This window comes from Centroberyx affinis, unplaced genomic scaffold (genome assembly GCF_046629955.1).
Source record: "Centroberyx affinis isolate AG114_WGS23_722 - 3 ecotype Tasmania unplaced genomic scaffold, CSIRO-AGI_Caff_v1 ptg004590l_1, whole genome shotgun sequence".
Classification (NCBI taxonomy): domain Eukaryota; kingdom Metazoa; phylum Chordata; class Actinopteri; order Beryciformes; family Berycidae; genus Centroberyx; species Centroberyx affinis.
In genome coordinates, this window is record NW_027282208.1 from 452,501 (window position 1) to 471,940 (window position 19,440).

The window sequence follows — 19,440 nt, forward strand, 5'->3', positions numbered from 1 at the left end:
CCTTTCCTCCTTCCTTCCTTCTTTTCTTCCCTCTTTCTCTCTCTTCCCCCTCAATAACTCTCTCTTCCCTCCCTCCTTCCCTCGTCCATCTTGATCTCCCTCCCTCCTTCCTTTCCTCCCTCCCTCGCCTCCTCCCTGTCCCGTCTAACCCATATCTAGAGATGACATCATCGAGGAGCTCATTCATCTAAATAACCCCAGTCTGCCCAGAAACTAACTGCTCCAGCCTCTGGTGTCTCCACCACCTACTGATATACATAAGAAATAAGAAATAGTCGCAGCCTCTGTTGTCGGTTCCTGAAGCGCAGCCTGAAGCCAGTTTTCATCACCGCTTCTTTGTTCTCGCAGTCCTTCTTGTTCCCGTCACATCGGTGGAGGTTTTTTGTGTAATGCAAGTCCCAAGAGTCTGTAATCAGCTCCACCAATCAGAAGTAATGTAACACTAGTGTCGAGCCCAACAGTAATGTATTAACAGAAAAGTCAATCCTGGCTCAGTTGGCTTAGTCCAAATGTCGGTGTGCCAGCAACCAGTAAATGATGGTGTACTGCTCAGTTTTAATTTGGTCTGGTCCGACAATTCGTTCAGTGATACTAGTGTGATCAGTGAGGGCTTGGGTCACTTATTTTGATTTGGCTCCACAATTTTAACTGTTTTTTTTAAATGTAGAACTAGAGGATACTGACCTAAATCTGTCCTGAAGGCAGTTTGGGGCTTTTCTCTACACCCAGAGGATTGTTTAGCTCTCAGTGTAGTTTGGTTTGTTTGCACAGCGATAAAACGTTGAATCAAAATTATTAAAAACACAGTCCTAGAAAAAAAAAAAGATAAGAAACACTAATTTGAGGAGATAAAAAAAAAAAAAAAAAAAAAAACGAACACAGGGCTTATTAAAGTATTTCACTTCAAAAGAAATGAAAAAACTCATCAAGATCTTAAGTTCAGACACAACTGAATTTAACAGAGTGTAATTGGCAGCAGAACACATGATGGAAAACAGTAGAGCAGTAAGAGTCTTAAAATGACAAGATAAATAAAAAGCAGCTGTAACGCAGGAGATAAAGTGAGTGGGAAGTGAGTGACGTAATGCAAGGGATGGTGTGTGTGTGTGTGTGAGAGAGAGAGAGAGAGCGAGAGAGAGAGAGAAAGAGAGCGAGCATAAGTGCATGCATGTTCAAGGCAAGAGGGAGAAAAGAGAGAGAGATAATTTGCGTGTCGAGTTACCGAGGGAAAACCTGAAGCAGGATTTGTGCAGAACTCTGCATGCAGGTTCTCAGTTGGATGGATGATTGGATGGATGCACAGCTGTCTTCTTGTGATGGACGTTTTTGTTTTTTGTAGCCAAAGCGCTAAGTGAACCACATGTTGTGCTGATATGAAAATGCAGATTGCACACTTTCCATTTTGACTATCTGCAGTAGCTGTCACTATCAGCAGACGGTGCTTAGGTACAGATTTTAGACACTTACCAAAAACTCCCATACTGACTGAATTTGCTAATGACTACAACCAGCTTCTCCTTTTTCATTTTCGTGGTCATTGTTGTCTCAAACTGTCAGCTGCCTCCTTACTGTGAAACACCAGCTCCTCTTCCATGTGAAGCAGTAAATGTCATGTGCACCGCTATAAAAAGTTGAACTTTACTCAACTTTAGAAAGCACCCGATTCTGCGTAAAAAGAAGCCACACACACGCACAGCGCTTGGTGTCTGCCTTGCGGCTGCTCCACATTCTCTTTAATGTCAAAAAGGTGCTGGCAGTTTGCAACAAGACAACAATAAACATGTCATCCCCCCACAAATGATGCAGTTCCCCTCTGGGCCAATCAGTAAATATATTAAAAAGCCCTAGAGGGAGAACTGTTTTTAATAAGAACCCGAAACAGTGGAAAATCTAATATCACGTGCATTAATGGTCCTGGAGACAAATTTGAAGAACAAGAATAGCTGGATATGTTCACCAAATTTCATGCCATTCAATCTTGCAGTGTGGGAGATATTAAATTTGTTGTTTTTTTTGTGTAATTGTAGTGTCCCCATGTGGGCCAGTTAGTGTGGTTTTGGAAGTCCCAGGACAAAGTCTTGAGATGCATCATTCCCCCAAGTTTCATCAAAATCCAGTCAGCAGTATCTGAGATATCATGTGTGACGAACAGATGGAGACGATCCACAATGACAAAAACCATAATAGTGTGAACTTGCCCAAATTCGAGAAAACTGTATCAGTCTAGATAACTCCATAACTGGTTTTATAACTGATTTAAACTTTCTTTCTCTCCCACTCCCACCCTTTGTTTCATACCTTCTTTCTCTCCCACTCTCCCCCCTCTCTCCCACCCACCACCTCCACCCACCACCCCTCCAGGGGAGCGATTGTTTCCCCCGCCGTCGGGCCTGAGCTACTCCACCTGGTTCTGCGTGGAGCGCTTCAGCGTGGCCCCCCAGGCCCACCCGGTGCGGCTGCTGACGGTGGTCCGCCGGGCCACCTCCTCGGAGCAGCACTACGTCTGCCTGGCCGTGGTTCTGTCCGCCAAAGACCGCTCGCTCACCGTCTCCACCAAGGAGGAGCTGCTGCAGACCTACTGTGAGTGGAGTTTCTTGACTGTCATGGAGTTCAGGGAGCGGTATTCCAGACAGGGAAAGTCAGGGAATTTTAAAAAAGGATCACTTTATAGAGAGAAATGTATTATATCAGGATAAACCCCTTGAGATGCATCATCTTGTTTTCAAGGGGGTCCCAAACAAATACTCACAAAACAAATGGAAAACAGAACAGTAGAAGACACAATGATATATAACACAACAATGACAAAACAAACAACAAACAACCAAACAAACAACAAACTAAATAACAAAAGAAAGAGAAAAAAACAACAACCTTAGACTAGACACAATCAGTAAAAACGAAAAGGATCAATCTATATATAAATAAAGGAAATAAAGGAACAGTGATGGCATTACTGGAAACATAGGCAATCTGTTTTAAGATGAGAAAACAAAACATTTTTAAATAAGCGAAATGATGACAGAGAACGGATATTTACAGGTAACTTATTCCAATCAGAAGGAATTTGCCAGAATGTAGTTTACTTATTTTAATCATTTATTGCATTAGGTGGTTGTTTTCCACTCAACTGGAGTGAAAATTAGACTGTTCACCCCCTTTAGAAGTTTTCTGAGCTGAAAAACATCATGAACAAACTAGGAAGGAAGGACATTGTTAGGTTTTGGAAGCACTCTGGACGTTACAGAGAAGTCATGGAATATTACATCAGGGCGACAGTGGGAACCCTGCAGTGGGATGGGAGGAGATGGAGGGAGGGAGGGTGCAGTTAACCCAATCCCCAAAGCCATTACACAACAACATTAACTGTGTTTTTGTGAGCAGACATACACACACACACAGTATGCTAGCTTTTGAATTATATGCCAAACTGCTGTTCTCAATTTTGGAACTGATCTCCGCTATTGTACATATTGGTGATTATGTAATACTGTGTAATACATGTTTTCAAACCAAATGATTAATCATCTCAGTATCGTTTGGATGTTTTTTTTAAATATTGTTTTGGCAACATTGGGAGGATGGGATCAGAGCAGGAGAGTGGGTGAAGAGAGAGAGAGGGTGATGGAGTGGGAGAAGTAAGTTTTCAGTCAGTAGCCCATATTTAACGTTTTACTTCATCAAAGCAGTAGTCACTGCGGCCACCGTCAGATCTTTCTGTCTCACTGTCGCTGACCCATCCTTCCCTTTCCTTCCCCCCTGTCAAGCAGCGGACGAGTCGAGCGAGGAGGCTTCCTTCTATGAGATCCTGCCCTGCTGCGCTCGCTTCCGCTGCGGGGAGCTGATCGCCGAGGGCCAGTGGCACCACCTGGTGCTGGTGATGAGCAAAGGCATGCTGAAGAACAGCATGGCCACGCTCTACATCGACGGCCAGCTCATCAGCACCGTCAAGGTAACGGCACGTTGTGATAAGTGTTCCCAGTGGGGAGGCACATGCAGTAACCCCAATGTAATGTTTAAATTAGTTCATTTAATACAAGAAGTTATAGACAGCATGATATGATATTCAACAGAAGTCTTCTTCAGGGGTTTGCTGGACTGAGCATCCACTGGAGACACTGACATATATTTCTGTTGCACAAAGTGTCCAACAGTAAACAGAATACCAATATCTCCCTCACAAACATACGCACGCACTCACACATACACACACACATGCATGCACACACACACGCACACACACACACATACTCACTCATACATATCACACACTCATTTTTTGCTTTTATTTTGATATTATTATTGTTATTATTGTTGTTGCTTATATATATTTTGTTTTTATTAGTTTGCCATCACTTTTATGTAGTCATATTATTTTCTGTATGTTATTTTTGTGTTCTCTATAACATTGTGAAATCTCTCACATTTTTTAGGTGGAGGCTTCACATATATAAGCCCATTGGGTTTTCTGCCTCTCCCTGCACTGTAGATTATTTGTTATCTTTGTCATTTGTGTATTTTTTAAATTGTGCAAAAAACTAAAACTAAACTAAACTGAATAGAACCAATAGGTGGTCAGTGTTGGCCATAACAAGGTGCTCTGCAGGGACTGATGCCTCATGATGCATCTAAAGACTTTTTACTATAATGGCTATCAACATATTTACAGATGTTTGCAGTTTACAGATTTACAAAGTTACATTGTCCATTTCAGAGCATTTATGCAGGATGTGCAAATGTGCATCATTTCCCATTCACATCATCAGATATACAGGAGGGATGGATGGATGGATGGAGATATGTGCATCATTATCTATTCATATTACAAGATCAGATTTATAGATGGCTATTGTATAATGAGAGTGTGTGTGTGTGTGTGTGTGTATGTGTGTGTTGTTCGACCATCCATAGATTGCACTCATTTTAAATCGCTCTGGATAATGGCATCAGCAAGCTACTAAATTGTCAGAATCAATAGCTGTTAGTCCCTGGACTGTTACCTTAGCCTTGATGGGAAATTTGAATATCATAGAACCGCCCCAACATTTTTTGCATCATCACTGACGAATAATCAATAAAGAAGAAACACAGAAAAAAAAATCTTTAAATTTTGAGCTTCAGAGCAGGCTCTGAATGCAGCTTCTCAGCAGAGCGATCACCAGGCCGTGGTGTGGCTTGTGGTTTAGTGACTTTAGATCCTCCTGAGATTGGAGAGCAGGGTGAGGAAACGGCTTGGCACACCACAAGTCTCAGCTTCCCCACAGCGCCGCTGATAAGAGCGGCTTCATTTCCTCCTGAGGTCGACGTACAGGAAACACCAAGGCAGTGAAGCGTGTCTGTGTGTGTGTGTGTGTGTGTGTGTGTGTGTGTGTGTGTGTGCGTGTGTATGTGCACTTGCGGATGTGTTTTCGTTTTTTGTTTCGTTTTTTTTTCTCTGTGTCAGTGTCTGTAAAGCGCACATGTGTACTCTAAAATGTAAAAAGACTCTAAGGAACCTTTGGGCGTTCTTCAGATTACAACCATAAGAATGAGTAAGGTCTATTCCCTTACAGAAATCGCTTAGAAAAAAAATAATACCGTCAGGGCACCCTACTTCTGACCCTTGACCTCCTTACTATCGGTTGCTTGTTATGCTGGTGATTTTTGAATTTAAGCTTGTTCTTTTCATTGTAAGTCGCTCTGATCGAAGCGTCACCTAAATACCTAAAAGTAAAATACTTAACTCCATATTCTACTTTATAATAATAATAATAATAAACTTTATTTATAGAGCACTTTTCTTTACAAAGTGCTTTATAGGAATAAAACAAATGACAATAAAAATGGAATGAGAGTAAAAAGAAACAACAGAATTTAAAAGAGCTCAGCACCAAGAGGGAAAGGCTATAAAATCTTAGAGGCTATTATAAATCAGTATGTTATAAAGAGAGATTTAAAAGAGAATGCAGCACAGCTAAGATAATCAAATAAATAAAACAATAAAAATGGAATAAAAAAAAAACAACAACAACACAATTTAAAAGCACAAGAAGGTTAACAAAGGAGAGGCTACAGAATCTAAAACACAAACAGGTATGTCTTCCCCAATAGCATAAAACAGATGACTATCTGTGTGAGTGTAGGTTTGACTCTGTGTGTGTGTGTGTAGCTAGAGTTACCATTTCTGAATGTCACATACCCTTATACAAATCACTTACCTTCATCTTCCACCCACCCCGCCTTCTCTCCCCTCTCCTCTCCCCCCCCCCCCAGCTGCACTATGTCCACAGTGCGCCGGGCGGCTCGGGGTCGGCCAACCCCCCCGTGGTGAGCACGGTGTACGGCTACGTCGGGACGCCGCCGGCCCAGCGCCAGCTCTCCAGCCTGGTGTGGCGCCTGGGGCCCAGCCACTTCCTGGAGGAGGTCCTGCCCGCCGCCAGCGTCGCCGCCATCTTCGAGCTGGGGCCCAACTACGTGGGCAGCTTCCAGGCCGTCTACCTGCCTTGTGAGTGGATCATCCTGATATGATGTCACTTTACAGGCTGGGAGTCTGATTAATAGCTGCTACTACAGAAGTGGTCGTTGTAGAAGTCCCACCTTTTACTGCACGCTTGCTGAACTCCTACTTTTCATCTGTCAGAAGCTACAAGGAATAGTCTGGTGATTAGCTGGCTGAGAGACACTCCAGTTTTGTGTTACAATATACTAATTTGGTTCCAGTGTATAACATTAAAGCTGCACAAGGCTTTTATGTAAAAAAGTGGGGTTGCAATAGAGAAGAGTGTCTGTAGCGCTATCTGCCCAAATTAATTCCAGGTGTCAGGTATCTTGCCTAGTGGGAAAATGTACAGAAGGACCTGAAATTGTCAGCTGATTACTATGGGGGAATTTAAGTCAATTTTAAAGGATCGAGAAAATAGTACTCTTGGTCAATGTGATTGCTCCTAAATTTTCACTGAAATCGTTTGAGAAAATTGTACCTGTTTATGCATCATAAGTGGATTTTTGTCCTTGACCTTGTATTGCATATTAACTGGATACTGTGTTCTCTCGTTTGTAGTGTGTGACAGTTGTATTTGTCTGTTTGTATTGTTTGTGTCTATTGTTGTAACGATGTTTATGCTGCTCTCTTGGCCAGGTCACTCTTGAAAAAGAGATTTTAATGTATGATGCAAATGCATGATGGAGGACTTATACAATGGTTACCACAGCAGCTGTTCCTAACAATTTGAAATTTTGTGATGTTTTCGGAACATTTTGTGTCTTTGATAATACAGCTGTTAGTATTTATGGGGTGGCACAGTGTCCTAGTGGTTAGACAGACTGTCCTGTACAGAGAAAGTCTCAGGTTTGATTCCTACAGCAAACACTGAACCCACTGCCTGCTCACTCCTTGTAAATAGTCCTAAAATGTCAAATGGTCTCACTTTTTCAGTAATCCTGAAAAAGCTGTTTAGATTGGGCAGACTTGTATTGTACATACTTGTGTGGTATTGACTGCACTGCAGCGAGACTTACTGTGTTTGCTTTATCTCCTTTGCCTCCCTCCCCTCTTTTTTTCTCTTACCTTTCCTCTCTCTCTCCATCCCTTTTTTCCTCTTTCATCTCTTTTCTCCTTATCCCCTTATCTCATTCCTGTCTGTCAAATTTTCTCCCTCACTCTGCCTCTCTCTCTCTCTCTCTCTCTCTCTCTCTCTCTCTCTCTCTCTCTCTCTCTCCATCTCTCCCCCTCTCTCCCTCCCAGGTAAAGACTCCAAGGCGGAGGTGGTGCCTCCCTCCCCGGTGGCGCTGGTTCCAGAGGAGAAGGTTTCTTTCAGCCTCTACGCTCTCTCCGTCTCGGCCCTCACCGTGGCCAAGATCAGGAAGGTCTACAACAAACTGGACAGCAAGGCCATCGCCAAACAGGTCAGACAAAGCCCCGGGTGGAAAGAAACTCACCACAAAAGCCTTATTTCATGTCCAATCTCAGTCTTTTTTTGGCACATAGGTGTCAAATCAAATATAATGTTAGGAGACTTGCGCAGTAATACACAGTGTTTTTACAGTGGCAGCACAATTTCCCAAAAGCAGTGGAAAAGTCCACCTTAAACCTTGTACTTTATTAACAAACTGAGGATGAAGGTTTTCCCATGTAACATACAGATATTGTAGAAGTCCCATGTTTTCCTGCATACTTGCTGAACTGCTGCTGGTTCCATCCCTAATAGTAATCATTTGGAAAAGTCAAGTTTTTCTCTGGGAATTTAAAAGGAATGATCTGGTAACTAGTTGATTAAGTTGATTGGTTCTACTGTATAACGGTCAAGACAGAATTGACAGTGATATTAATACAGGGTGGATGCAGGGTAAATGTGAGAAGGGGAACTTCTATCATGTTTGCAACTGTACAAGTCCGTTCCTCACCACCGTGCAATCATCATACTATAAAGCAAGGAATCTCTGTCTGTATGTGTGTCCTTCACATATCTCGAGAACCGTTCGTCCGATCTACTTCACACTTGGCGGGTGTATTGCTGGGGACCCAAGGACTTGCAGTGTCAAGTGTGAAGTTGTTTGGATGAACGGTTCGGAGGCCAAGTAATACCGGAGGCCAAGCAATCGGCCCGTTCCAAACAGGCATGTTTTGAACGGGCACTGCACTAGTTACTGTAAATTGTAGTAATTGGTCAGTCAGCCATGTTAAAGCAGCACTAGCCATGATTTTTATGTAAAAATACACCTGTCTTATCAGTTTAAATCACAAACTGGGCTTGCAGCAGAGAAGAGAACCCCATCAGGAGTGTGCAGCTTATTGAGGTCATGTTACGTGATTTCTGGGTAATGAAGTTCTTCAAATTTGGACATGTTCCACACAAAAAGGTCAAACCTACATTTCTACAGAAAAATATGCTCTAAATGTACTTCCATGGATTTCACATTCACACACTCACACTAACACACACCATCCTACCAATGTGGTGTGTTTCCAAATGAGCTCCCCTCCCTGTCCTTATCTCTCTCCCCACCTGTCAAGTCATTTCCCAGTCTGCTCATGGCTCTCCCTGCTGAGCCTCGGCCCGGGGCGAAAATGCAGAAGCAGCACTTCTGCTACAGTGGAAACCCGTCATAGAATGTGGTTATAATAGACACACCATGTTTTGACAATAGAAATAAAGACTGTAACCTTATCACCTCTTCCTCCCTACCAAAACAAAGAAAAATCCTAATTCAATGTGATGGTAGGGTGTTAAAATTATACTGTAAAATGAGAAAAAAGATAGTTTTGCACAATGCATATAGAGCCACCAGGTTTTGTCAGGGAGGAAGAGGCAACAGCATTAACATGTTTGATCTTCCAACATGGCTGTGTGTCCCATGTCATCATTGATAACTACTCTCCAAATATTCTGTGACAAGTCTCTGAACCTGAATGTGTCACAGACTGCAGCACTCACACAACCCAGTGCCCATTGTTCAGGGTTAGGGTTTTTTGTCTAATCTAATCTAATTTGTCTAAAGACCTTAAAGGCCTAGAATACAATTCATCATTTAAATCTTAAATCCAGTTTCAAAGGTCTTAAAAATGTTGCGGTTTCTTGGTGCAAATCAGCCGTTATGCAGTTCAGTTCTCATTGGTCCACAGTTGTTTTTATTTTCACATTTATTTAATTTTCTAAATTGGTCCCATATTTTGTTCTAACTGGCAGAGTAAAAGGTCTTAAAAATGTCTCTAACTTGATGAACCTTGCAGACTCCCTGCCACAGATGTTCTGTTGACTTCAGCCCTCGACACTTTCAGACGTCTCAACAGTAAATTCTGGTGTCGTAGATCAACCCACTTCTACACCCACAACAAAACAAACAAACCCAAACAAAACAATCAAGACCGCAAGCAAAGACTACATTGGATAAATTGGACAATGACAAGTGAATCCAAACGAAACACAACATGGTGCAAAATGATAAAACGACAACAAACTGCCTAAAACGAGGAGTAAGGGAAGTAGCATATACACAAAGGGAAGTGAGAGTGGTAGACTGTGCGTGTGTGTCTAGTTTAATACATCCATGGTGTGTGTGCATGCAGTTTTGGTTTGGATTTCCTCACTGAACCTTGTTGTTCCCTCTCTCTTCAGCTCGCTGTGTCTTCTCATGAAAACGCCACTCCAGTCAAGCTGATCCATAATGCCGCCGGCCACCTGAACGGGCCGGCTCGCACCATCGGAGCTGCTGTCATCGGATATTTAGGTAAACCAAGGGCATGAAATTACCAGTAAAGACCTGTAACAAATCCATCCAACACTGTTTGGGTTTTACACTGCAGAAACCTGATCGCTCATGGGCTCACAAGATCGGTTTGGTACTGTACTACTTTAAAGTACTGCAGAGGTTTTCCACTCAGTACCAGCCCAATAAGAACCTTATTCATTAGGGAGAAAAAAACATCACTAAAGGGTTCCTTTCTGTTTGCTATTTTCAAACAATAAGTAGTAATAATAATAAATAATAAGTAGTGAAAGTTATCAAGATAAGATGACATAAAAGCACTTTAAAATAATTTTGTTCATAAAAACACTGAGAATAATAATTATGACTTAAAATTGTGACCACAATATCTATCAAAAAAGGTTCCATGAAACAATTTTACTGTTTTTTTACTCCTTTTACTCTTCTGTAAATATCTCTGCATAGAAGTGGTACCATCTTTCTTAAGTTGACAATGTATTTTTTGTGTGTATTTTATATTCCATTTATAGCCCATCTAGGGACAACCATTGCAAATTAGCTTAGGCCATAAATATTATATGTGACATCAGGCAAATTTTTTTTAAATGTTCTATGTCTATGTATCTGTCCCTATTCAAATAAACACTGAATGAATTAATGAATATTCTGAATGAAAACCCCTCTGTCTATTCTTCAGGTGTGCGTGCCTTCGTGCCTAAACCTGTGGCCACCAACCTGCAGTATGTGGGTGGGGCGGCGGCCATCTTGGGCCTGGTTGCCATGGCGTCAGATGTGGAGGGGCTGTATGCAGCCGTCAAGGCGCTGGTGTGTGTGGTGAAGAGCAACCCGCTGGCCAGCAAGGAGATGGAGCGCATCAAAGGCTACCAGGTTGGATGGAATAAGTCTGCTGTAATTTAGTTGATTTAGTTCATTTGTACAGTGCTAAAACTATGATAAAAAACGATGATAAAAACATGTTATTGTCCGTCCGTCCCCTCCAGCTGCTGGCTATGCTGCTGAAGAAGAAGCGCTCCCTGCTGAACAGCCACATCCTGCACCTCACCTTCTCCCTGGTGGGAACGGTGGACAGCGGCCACGAAACCTCCATCATCCCCAACTCCACCGCCTTCCAGGACCTGCTGTGTGACTTCGAGGTGAGGGCAAACAGCAGGAACTAGTTTCTGTGTTGTAAAGGTTCAAGTTCATTTATTTATGTAGCCCTTCATGTATCAAAGGACTATACAGAGGAAGAGCCTAACTAGATCTAACTGAATCGACAATCAACCATTAGGGGTGGGACGATATGCTTATCTCTATGATACGCGATATGGGGTTCACGATTCAATACAACCACGATACCATGTAATAAATAAAAGTTCAATGACAACAAAGTCAGACTGTGCAGAATTATGTTTATTTCTGAGACACAAATCTTTCTAGTGATGGCATTGGCTCGCTAGAATGCAAATAACTATTTAAAAATGTCATTACAAAGTGTAAATAATATAATTTGGATGGAGAGCTTGTGAAATTGTGATGGTCAAGCGTCTCATTTGTGATTACTACAGCAGTATAAAATGTAGCTGATATCATGATTCATTTTTCTGACCCACGATGCGTATTGTCACATTTTCGTATTACGATATATTGAATTTCGATATATCATCCCATTCCTATCAACCTATCAACCATAGAACAGAAAGATGTAACACAAATACAAGGTTAAAGGTCATGACTAGTGTTTAGACTTAACAAAAATTATACCCATAAATGCTATTTGAAATGATATGCACTTCACTTTTGCGAACAAACAAACCCCTCCAGAGAAAATTTAAAAACCTAGCTGACTGCTTGCTGGTAGATTTTGGGATGTATTAGCCACTGTGCTGGTGGAGGAAAAAAAGTTTCTTATCCTGCTGTTGAACCGTAGAGAAACTGGAAGGCAGCTCCCAGTGGCAGTATTATGTCTTGGCATATTCAGCTGATGTCGCAGAGGTTTCAGTGTGTTTTCTCTGCCCCTCAGGTTTGGCTGCACGCCCCCTATGAGCTCCACCTGTCTCTGTTTGAGCATTTCATCGAGCTGCTCACAGAATCCAGGCAAGTGTCAAAATGTTTCGATCTTTATCCTCGAGAGAACTGTCCTGAACGTAAACTGGGTGAATGGTAAAATAATAATGTTAAGTTAGCGGAGCGGTTATTTGGTACCAAAGCTTCTCTCAATAGTTTATTTTTTTTCTGTTTGTCTTTTACTCATATGCCCAGACTCAATTTATTCTCTTTCTATTACTTGTTATTTATTCATTTTGTAGGTTGTTCTTGTACCATTTTCCTGTGTTGAGTTTGTGATGTCATTTGATTCATTAGTTCGATTAGAGCGATTTATTTTTTCTCTCTCTATTTTGCTGTATGAGACATTTTTAGAAGCCAGTTTATATTTCCTTACCCCTCTCCTTCTTTTTTTTTATAATTCAGGCAGTTAAACTAAACCAAACCCTAAACTTTTTTCTCTCTCTATTTTGCTGCATGAGACATTTTTAGAAGCCAGTTTATATTTCCTTACCCCTCTCTTTTCTTCTTTTTTTTTATAATTCAGGCAGTTAAACCAAACCAAACCCTAAACTAACTGTGCGTACCGTTTTCTCTGTTTCACAGTGAGGCGGCTAAGAACGCCAAGCTGCTGAGGGAGTTCCAGCTGATCCCCAGACTGCTGCTGACCCTGCGGGACACCTCGCTGTCCCAGCCCACCGTCGCCGCCATCAGCAACGTGCTCAGCCTGCTGCTGCAGGGCTTCCCCAACCCATACGACCTGCTGCGGTACGCACACACTCACACATGTTAAGCAGTAAATGTGCACTGTTCTAAGTCCACCAGTAGAGAATACACACACACAGGTTTGCACAAGTATATGCGCATGCCCAAATGTGCATACACATGCACACACAAAACACAATAAACGTGTTACTGAACACTGTTTTAAATGCACACATGCATACAAGCACACACACAAAAGCACAACACTGTTTTAAGCCTACTTGGCACACACATGCACATATTATTCATACTCATGCGCCTACACATGCATGTACAGTACTGTGGAAAAGTCTTAGGCATATGTCAAAGAAATCCATAAAGCGAAGATGCTTTCAAAACTAATGAAATTAAAAGTTTCTGAATATCAAAAATTTACAATAAACAGCAGTCTGCTGACACATTAATGCAGAAAACAAATAAACATCTAAGACTTCTAAGAAATGTACATAAAAAATCTAGAGTGCGTAAGACTTTTGCACAGTACTGTATGTCCACACAAACATTTTCTTTCTCCAGTTTTTCTTTCATTTCTCAGTTCTTTCGGAATTAGAATTTTGCCAAGACATCTTTTTACTAAAAAGCATACATATACATATACATATACAGTATAACTCAAAATACATGTGCATGGCTATTCTTTCAATGGGGAAAAATGTGAATTTCAACAAGCAGTGGACTTGTTTATGCATGTGTTGATTTTTTTTAATTATATTTTAAAAAGTTTTTTGTTCATTTATGCATGGAGGCCCATTAAAGCATTATCACTGATTTGCTTGGTTCCAAAAAATGTGGAAGAAAAACAACAAACACCAACGACAAAAACTGTCTTTGGTCTTCACCACACAGGTTCGGCCAGTTCATCTCCTCCACTCTGCCCACGTTTGCGGTGTGTGAGAAGTTTGTGGTCATGGAAATCAATAATGAGGAGAAGATCGATGGAGGTAATAACAATTTAGGTCTATATTGCCAAATTCAGGTCAATTTTGCCCTGTGGCTGCTACATATGTCCGCTCAACCAGCCACTTTGGCAGGCAGCAAGCCGTCATCTGGAGATTGTTTTCAATTGGCAAAAATCATATTTGATTGTTTTGTTTATGACCAGTTGTGCACAGTGGTGTGATGTCTTTTCTTGTGGCCTCCAGGTAACGACGAGGATTTCGGGGGTCTCCTGTCAGCCAGCCTCATTCTGCTGAGGAACCGGCTGCTAGACATCCTGCTCAAACTGCTCTTCACCACCAAAGAGAAATGCACCGTCAACGCCCAGTAAGGCAACACTCTCTTTACATAGCAACTTATCATCTAAGTATTTTGCTCCAAAACAAAAATCCCCTACCAAATGTGAATATTCACCATAATACCACATGTGGTGGATCTTTATGGTGAATTTACTGGGTCTTGCCTGCCTTCACTAAAGGAAGGTATGGTCAGCTGCTCTGTATAAGACATTCCCAACCAGGATGGGAAATTAGCACTAGCCTCCGGCCTAGTACTGGCTAAATTTGGCTGTGGCTGATTGCCGGTCTCCAGCCGTCATTTAGAGGGCTAATGCTATAATAAGTCTAGTCGGCTGGCAGAATAGTTACAGCACACACTCATACAACTCTAATACCAGTAAAATTGTAAATTATTGAGTTGTAATTTTTGGAATCCAGCAATAATACGTTGATTTCATCATTTTTGAGGGTTTATGTTTTGAGACGATGAAATGATCTCATGGTTCATAATCAGACCTGACTACAGGCTCTTAAGATTTACATACTCAAATACCAACAAATACTCAAGTCAATACAATTCAAATACTCACACACCAATGTTGCAGGACCAAGCTGTGGCCGTGAGAACACAGAAATAGTGATGAAAATTAGCAACAGACTGCGTTTTATGAAGCAGTGGCTGCATCTGTTTCTTAATACATATCAGTGTTTCAGGGTGGAAGCTCACCGCTCTCTCTCTCTCTCTGCCCCCCCGCAGGGCGTGCGAGGAGCTGGTGCGGACGCTGGGCTTCGACTGGCTGCTGATGTTCATGGAGGAGCATCTCCACTCCAGCACAGTGACGGCGGCCCTGTGGATCCTGGTGGTGCTGCTCTCCAACCAGGCCATACTCAACCGCTTCAAAGAGGGCCTGTGTGGAGGAGGCTGGCTGGACCACACCGACTCCGTGCTCACTAACAAGATAGGCACAGTGCTGGGTAAGTGGAGGAAGCTGGGCTTGGCATCGCAATCAGAATCGCAATATTTACCACTGTGATTTAGAAGTCACAAGGGTCTGCATTTTTTTCACCAGATGCACTTAAGTTGGATTTAGTTAACTTAAGCTAATTGCCTTGCAAATTAAAGCAAGCATATTACCTCAGGTTATTGAAGTCTTGGGATATATTTAAAATATTTTCATTCTTGTATCTTAAATATATAACTTCCCTCCCACGAGAGTCAGAAGCATAATAACGTCCAGTGTGTGTGTGCTGTAATGTGGCTCAGCAGACACCCCTCCTCTCTCTGGCAACGCTTTGCGTCGGAGTTGGCCTTCGTTCAGTAAACACAAAGCTGCCCAGTTTGTGCGCCGCACAGCCAGGGGTTCGTCTTCTCATTTTTTGCCTCCCATGGCAAATCTACCCGCTTCTGTTGGCTAGGCTGCTGGTGCAGCCGCGTCCGTAGTCCCTGCTCAGCTCAGTGGTTCTCGACCTTTGTGGTGCGTGACCTTCCAAAAACAAAGGGAAGCCTAATCATGCCTGACGTTTGCAACCATAAACCTGAAGAATTGTGGACTTTGCCACCAAAAGATGACTTTTATTTTCTCTTTTCAGACTTATTAATTTGATTAATTATTGAAAGAAAACTAGAGGCTGCAATTATTCACTATTTCACAGGAAAAGGGCATTAATGACAAAGATTAAGAACATGATAATACATTTGTATATTAGAAATATATTTTTTCAGATTCCATAAACTATCTTGCAACCTCACCAAAATCGTCCTACCACCACCTAGGTTGAGAACCGTTACCCTTGCTTATGAAAACCACCCTGAGTAGCGATATGGCCTGTATGCTGTAGCATTGTCAGAATGCTGCATAGCTGTCTTTACTCTGGCTGGTGTCCTATCAAAGAAAAGCCCTTGGTTTTATTCAAATAAGCATTAGTTTGACTACTGGTTTAGCCAAATCCTTATCTGTTAGTGCCCAGTTCCCAGTCTGATTAACTGAGTTGGAAGATTACAGTGTGCTCCTCTATAACCGCCCCCATGCTACACCTGACCTGTTAAACCCCAAACCAGGTACAAGCAGGGTGGGAAATTACCACCAGCCACCAGCCACCAGCCAAATGCTGGTGCTGCTACAGCCAACGATTTTGGCTGTAGCTGGTTAGGGTTTCTACTCTACCAGCCACTTTGGCAGGTAACCATGCATCATTTGGTGCTCCTACTCCATTCTGCAAATCATGATTAGCTGGTGTCAAAGCAGGTCAAGTTATTTATTTCCTTTATTTCCTACCCTGTGTTGCCAATGTAGCCAGTAGTTGCCTGAGTCAGAGGGTTTGTGCTGGTTGTGCCCTCTCTCCTCCTTCACACGAATAAGTCAAAACTTACGACTGACTACCGCCCCCCCTCCCCCCCCCCCTCCCCTTAGGCTTCAACGTGGGCCGCAGTGCCGGCGGGCGCTCCACGGTGCGGGAGATCAACCGGGACGCGTGCCACTTCCCAGGCTTCCCTGTGCTGCAGACGCTGCTGCCCAAACACACCAACGTCCCGGAGCTCTACTTCCTGCTCATGGCCGTCTTCCTGCAGCAGCCTGTCATCGAGCTGCCAGACAGCCTGCAGGTACATGTTAGTACACCCGACCTTTTTTCTCTTACTACTATTAATTGCTTTATTCGGTTATCTATTGGTTTGCATTTCACTAAAGCGCTACTGCAGTTGCTGCCACTATATACAGTGTAGTAGCCATTGCAGAAGACCCCGTAAATTAATTTATTCTTTACCTATGTTGCATTAGTACTGCAGAAAAATATTACTTGATATGTTACATGGGAGAGTCAATGAGTATATTTAAAAACCAAACTCACGTATCTCTCACCAAACAAGATACTAAACCAACCTCAAACTTTGAAACTGAAAGGAGAGCAAAAGTTAATTTTTCCAAACAATTCTTCTGCACAATTCTCTTGCACAAAAGTGCAGCAGTAGCTCAACAAGCGTAGAGTAAAAATAGGACTTGGCTACAGCTGGAGTATGCAGGAGGATGTATGTCTAGTATGTCTTCTAGTGAGCTTTAAACAAAAAAAGGAAAACCACATCTGATAGTCAAACTGCCAGGGCCACGGCTTAACGGCCATCAAAGATATACTGAGGCGAATTTACATTTACAACACCTGCTGCCAGCCTCATTCTTATCCAGCTTGACTAAGAGTCAGAGCCATAGATGACTAGAATGATCATTTATGATAGAGATGTGCTAGGAAAATAAAAATAAAAAGATTTCACTTCTTGACAAGAGCATTCTTGCTATGTTGACAATTGACAGATTTACAGATGTTGGCAGTTTTCAGATTAAAAAACAAACAAAACTTAGAGTCCAGTGGAAGCAGGTTGCAGGTTGTGCAGACACAATATTGGATTTACAAAGTAGATGTGCATTTTTATCTATTCACATTAGCAGACTTATAGATGGAAGTGTATTGTAACATGTAATGTGTTTGTATGACTGTATATTACCCCAGTGTGTGTCTGTGTCCTCTCAGTTTGACCTGGACTCTATCTGGACGTTCATCTTCGGCATGCCGGCCTCCAGCGGGACGGTGGTGGGCTCCATCCACAGCGTGTGCACCGAGGCCGCCTTCCTCCTGCTGGCCATGCTGCGCAGCATGCTCAACCTGGTGAGACCCACTGTCCAACCCACACTCTAAAAACTATGGGTCCAAAGTGAGCCAATAAGCACCTAAAGGTTGCCTGCTTGTAGAAATATCCTTTAAGAGTTTCTTGAAGAACCCCCATATGTTAGAGGTTCACCAGTGTTCATTGTTCCTCAGTCACTTTCCTATAAGATTTTCCCAGCCAGTCTGAGATTTGATCTTGTGAACTTCCAGTCACCCAGCCATTTCTCCAACTTTTAGGCTACCACCGCCCATATAAGTGAAGGGTTTCATTATACTGTATCTATTTTGGAAAGCTTGGAAAATGTTCAATATTTCAAAACCACAGATGATTCAAGCCCCCAAAACAAGTATTTTGCAAGCAATGGCCCTAAAATGACTGCAAATTTTAATAAGTAACCCATTATGTGCTTTACCTTCATTCATTCATTTTGTTAGAGTAGGTGGCTTTTTTTTTTTAAATGCTGGATAATAATAATAATAATAATAAACTTTATTTGTATAGCACCTTTCATACAAGAAATGCAGCTCAAAGTGCTTTACAACAAAGAAATTACATGCACCAAGTGCTACACATAAAACTTGATAATAATAGTGAAAATAAGATAAAGATGAGAATAGAATACATAGAATGCATCTTCACATGAAACTAGACATAGAATGAGCATAAAAACAGGGATAGAATGCCATAATTAATGTAAAATAAGATGGAGAATAAAACCCACTTGATAATAATAGTGAAAATAAGATAAAGATGAGGAATGCATAACATAAGATGGAAAATAAAACCCACTGGATAATAATAATAAAAATAAAGTAAAAAAAATAGAGTACATAGAATGCATAAAATCAAGTAAAATACAACATTTTAAAAGAAGTGCAGCAGTGGATGTCTTATTTTGGATTGGAAATGCTTGATATAGTTCCAGTGCTAGATAACAGACTGATGTGTGTTCCTGTGTCCCCCTCCAGCCGTGGCAGTCGGAGGAGGAGGGCTCGTGGCTCAGGGAGTACCCCGTCACCCTGATGCAGTTCTTCAGGTACCTCTACCACAACGTGCCCGACCTGGCGCCCATGTGGCACAGCCCCGACTTCCTGTGCGCCCTGGCAGCCAGCGTCTTCCCCTTCAACATCAGGCCCTACTCCGAGATGGTAATACATATATATATTTTATGATGTTAAATCTATTTAATTTATCGTTTTGTACATTTTGATATATTCGTTTTTAACTGCTAATAGTACTGCTTGAATATATGCTTATTGCCTATTGTCTGCTGCTTGTGTCTGTATATTACTTTGGATGCCACTTTACTGTTATTGTTATTGCTATTTGCACGGCACCAACATACCAAGCTAAATGCCTTGTATGTGCATATGTACCTGGCAAAAATAAATCTGAATCTTGACATTTTTTACTTAAATGCATTTGAATTTTTGGCAATAAGTAATTGCTTACCTTTATTGACATTTATTGTATTTATTTACCAGTAGGAATTGCAACAACATCCATAGAACTTACCTCCTCCTACACAAGTCTCTGGCACAACCCATGACCCTTTTAATGGCCTGTAGTTGA

The 19,440-nt window shown here is 41.9% G+C and overlaps 1 protein-coding gene across 1 annotated transcript in view; it reads left to right on the plus strand.

Moving 5' to 3' along the window:
• Nucleotides 1-19,016, plus strand: part of wdfy3 (WD repeat and FYVE domain containing 3) — a gene marked incomplete at its 3' end in the record, with an annotated part of 78,306 nt that extends 59,290 nt beyond the window's left edge. Inside the window, exons 19-33 of the mRNA XM_071544457.1 lie at nt 2,362-2,580; nt 3,768-3,952; nt 6,253-6,484; nt 7,724-7,884; nt 10,095-10,206; nt 10,883-11,073; nt 11,187-11,339; nt 12,209-12,282; nt 12,838-12,999; nt 13,843-13,937; nt 14,139-14,259; nt 14,968-15,185; nt 16,622-16,818; nt 17,733-17,867; nt 18,837-19,016. Of these exons, the coding sequence (XP_071400558.1) occupies nt 2,362-2,580; nt 3,768-3,952; nt 6,253-6,484; nt 7,724-7,884; nt 10,095-10,206; nt 10,883-11,073; nt 11,187-11,339; nt 12,209-12,282; nt 12,838-12,999; nt 13,843-13,937; nt 14,139-14,259; nt 14,968-15,185; nt 16,622-16,818; nt 17,733-17,867; nt 18,837-19,016 (2,435 nt within the window). The remainder of the gene's footprint in view (nt 1-2,361; nt 2,581-3,767; nt 3,953-6,252; nt 6,485-7,723; nt 7,885-10,094; nt 10,207-10,882; nt 11,074-11,186; nt 11,340-12,208; nt 12,283-12,837; nt 13,000-13,842; nt 13,938-14,138; nt 14,260-14,967; nt 15,186-16,621; nt 16,819-17,732; nt 17,868-18,836) is intronic.
• Between the last annotated feature and the right edge of the window lie 424 nt (nt 19,017-19,440).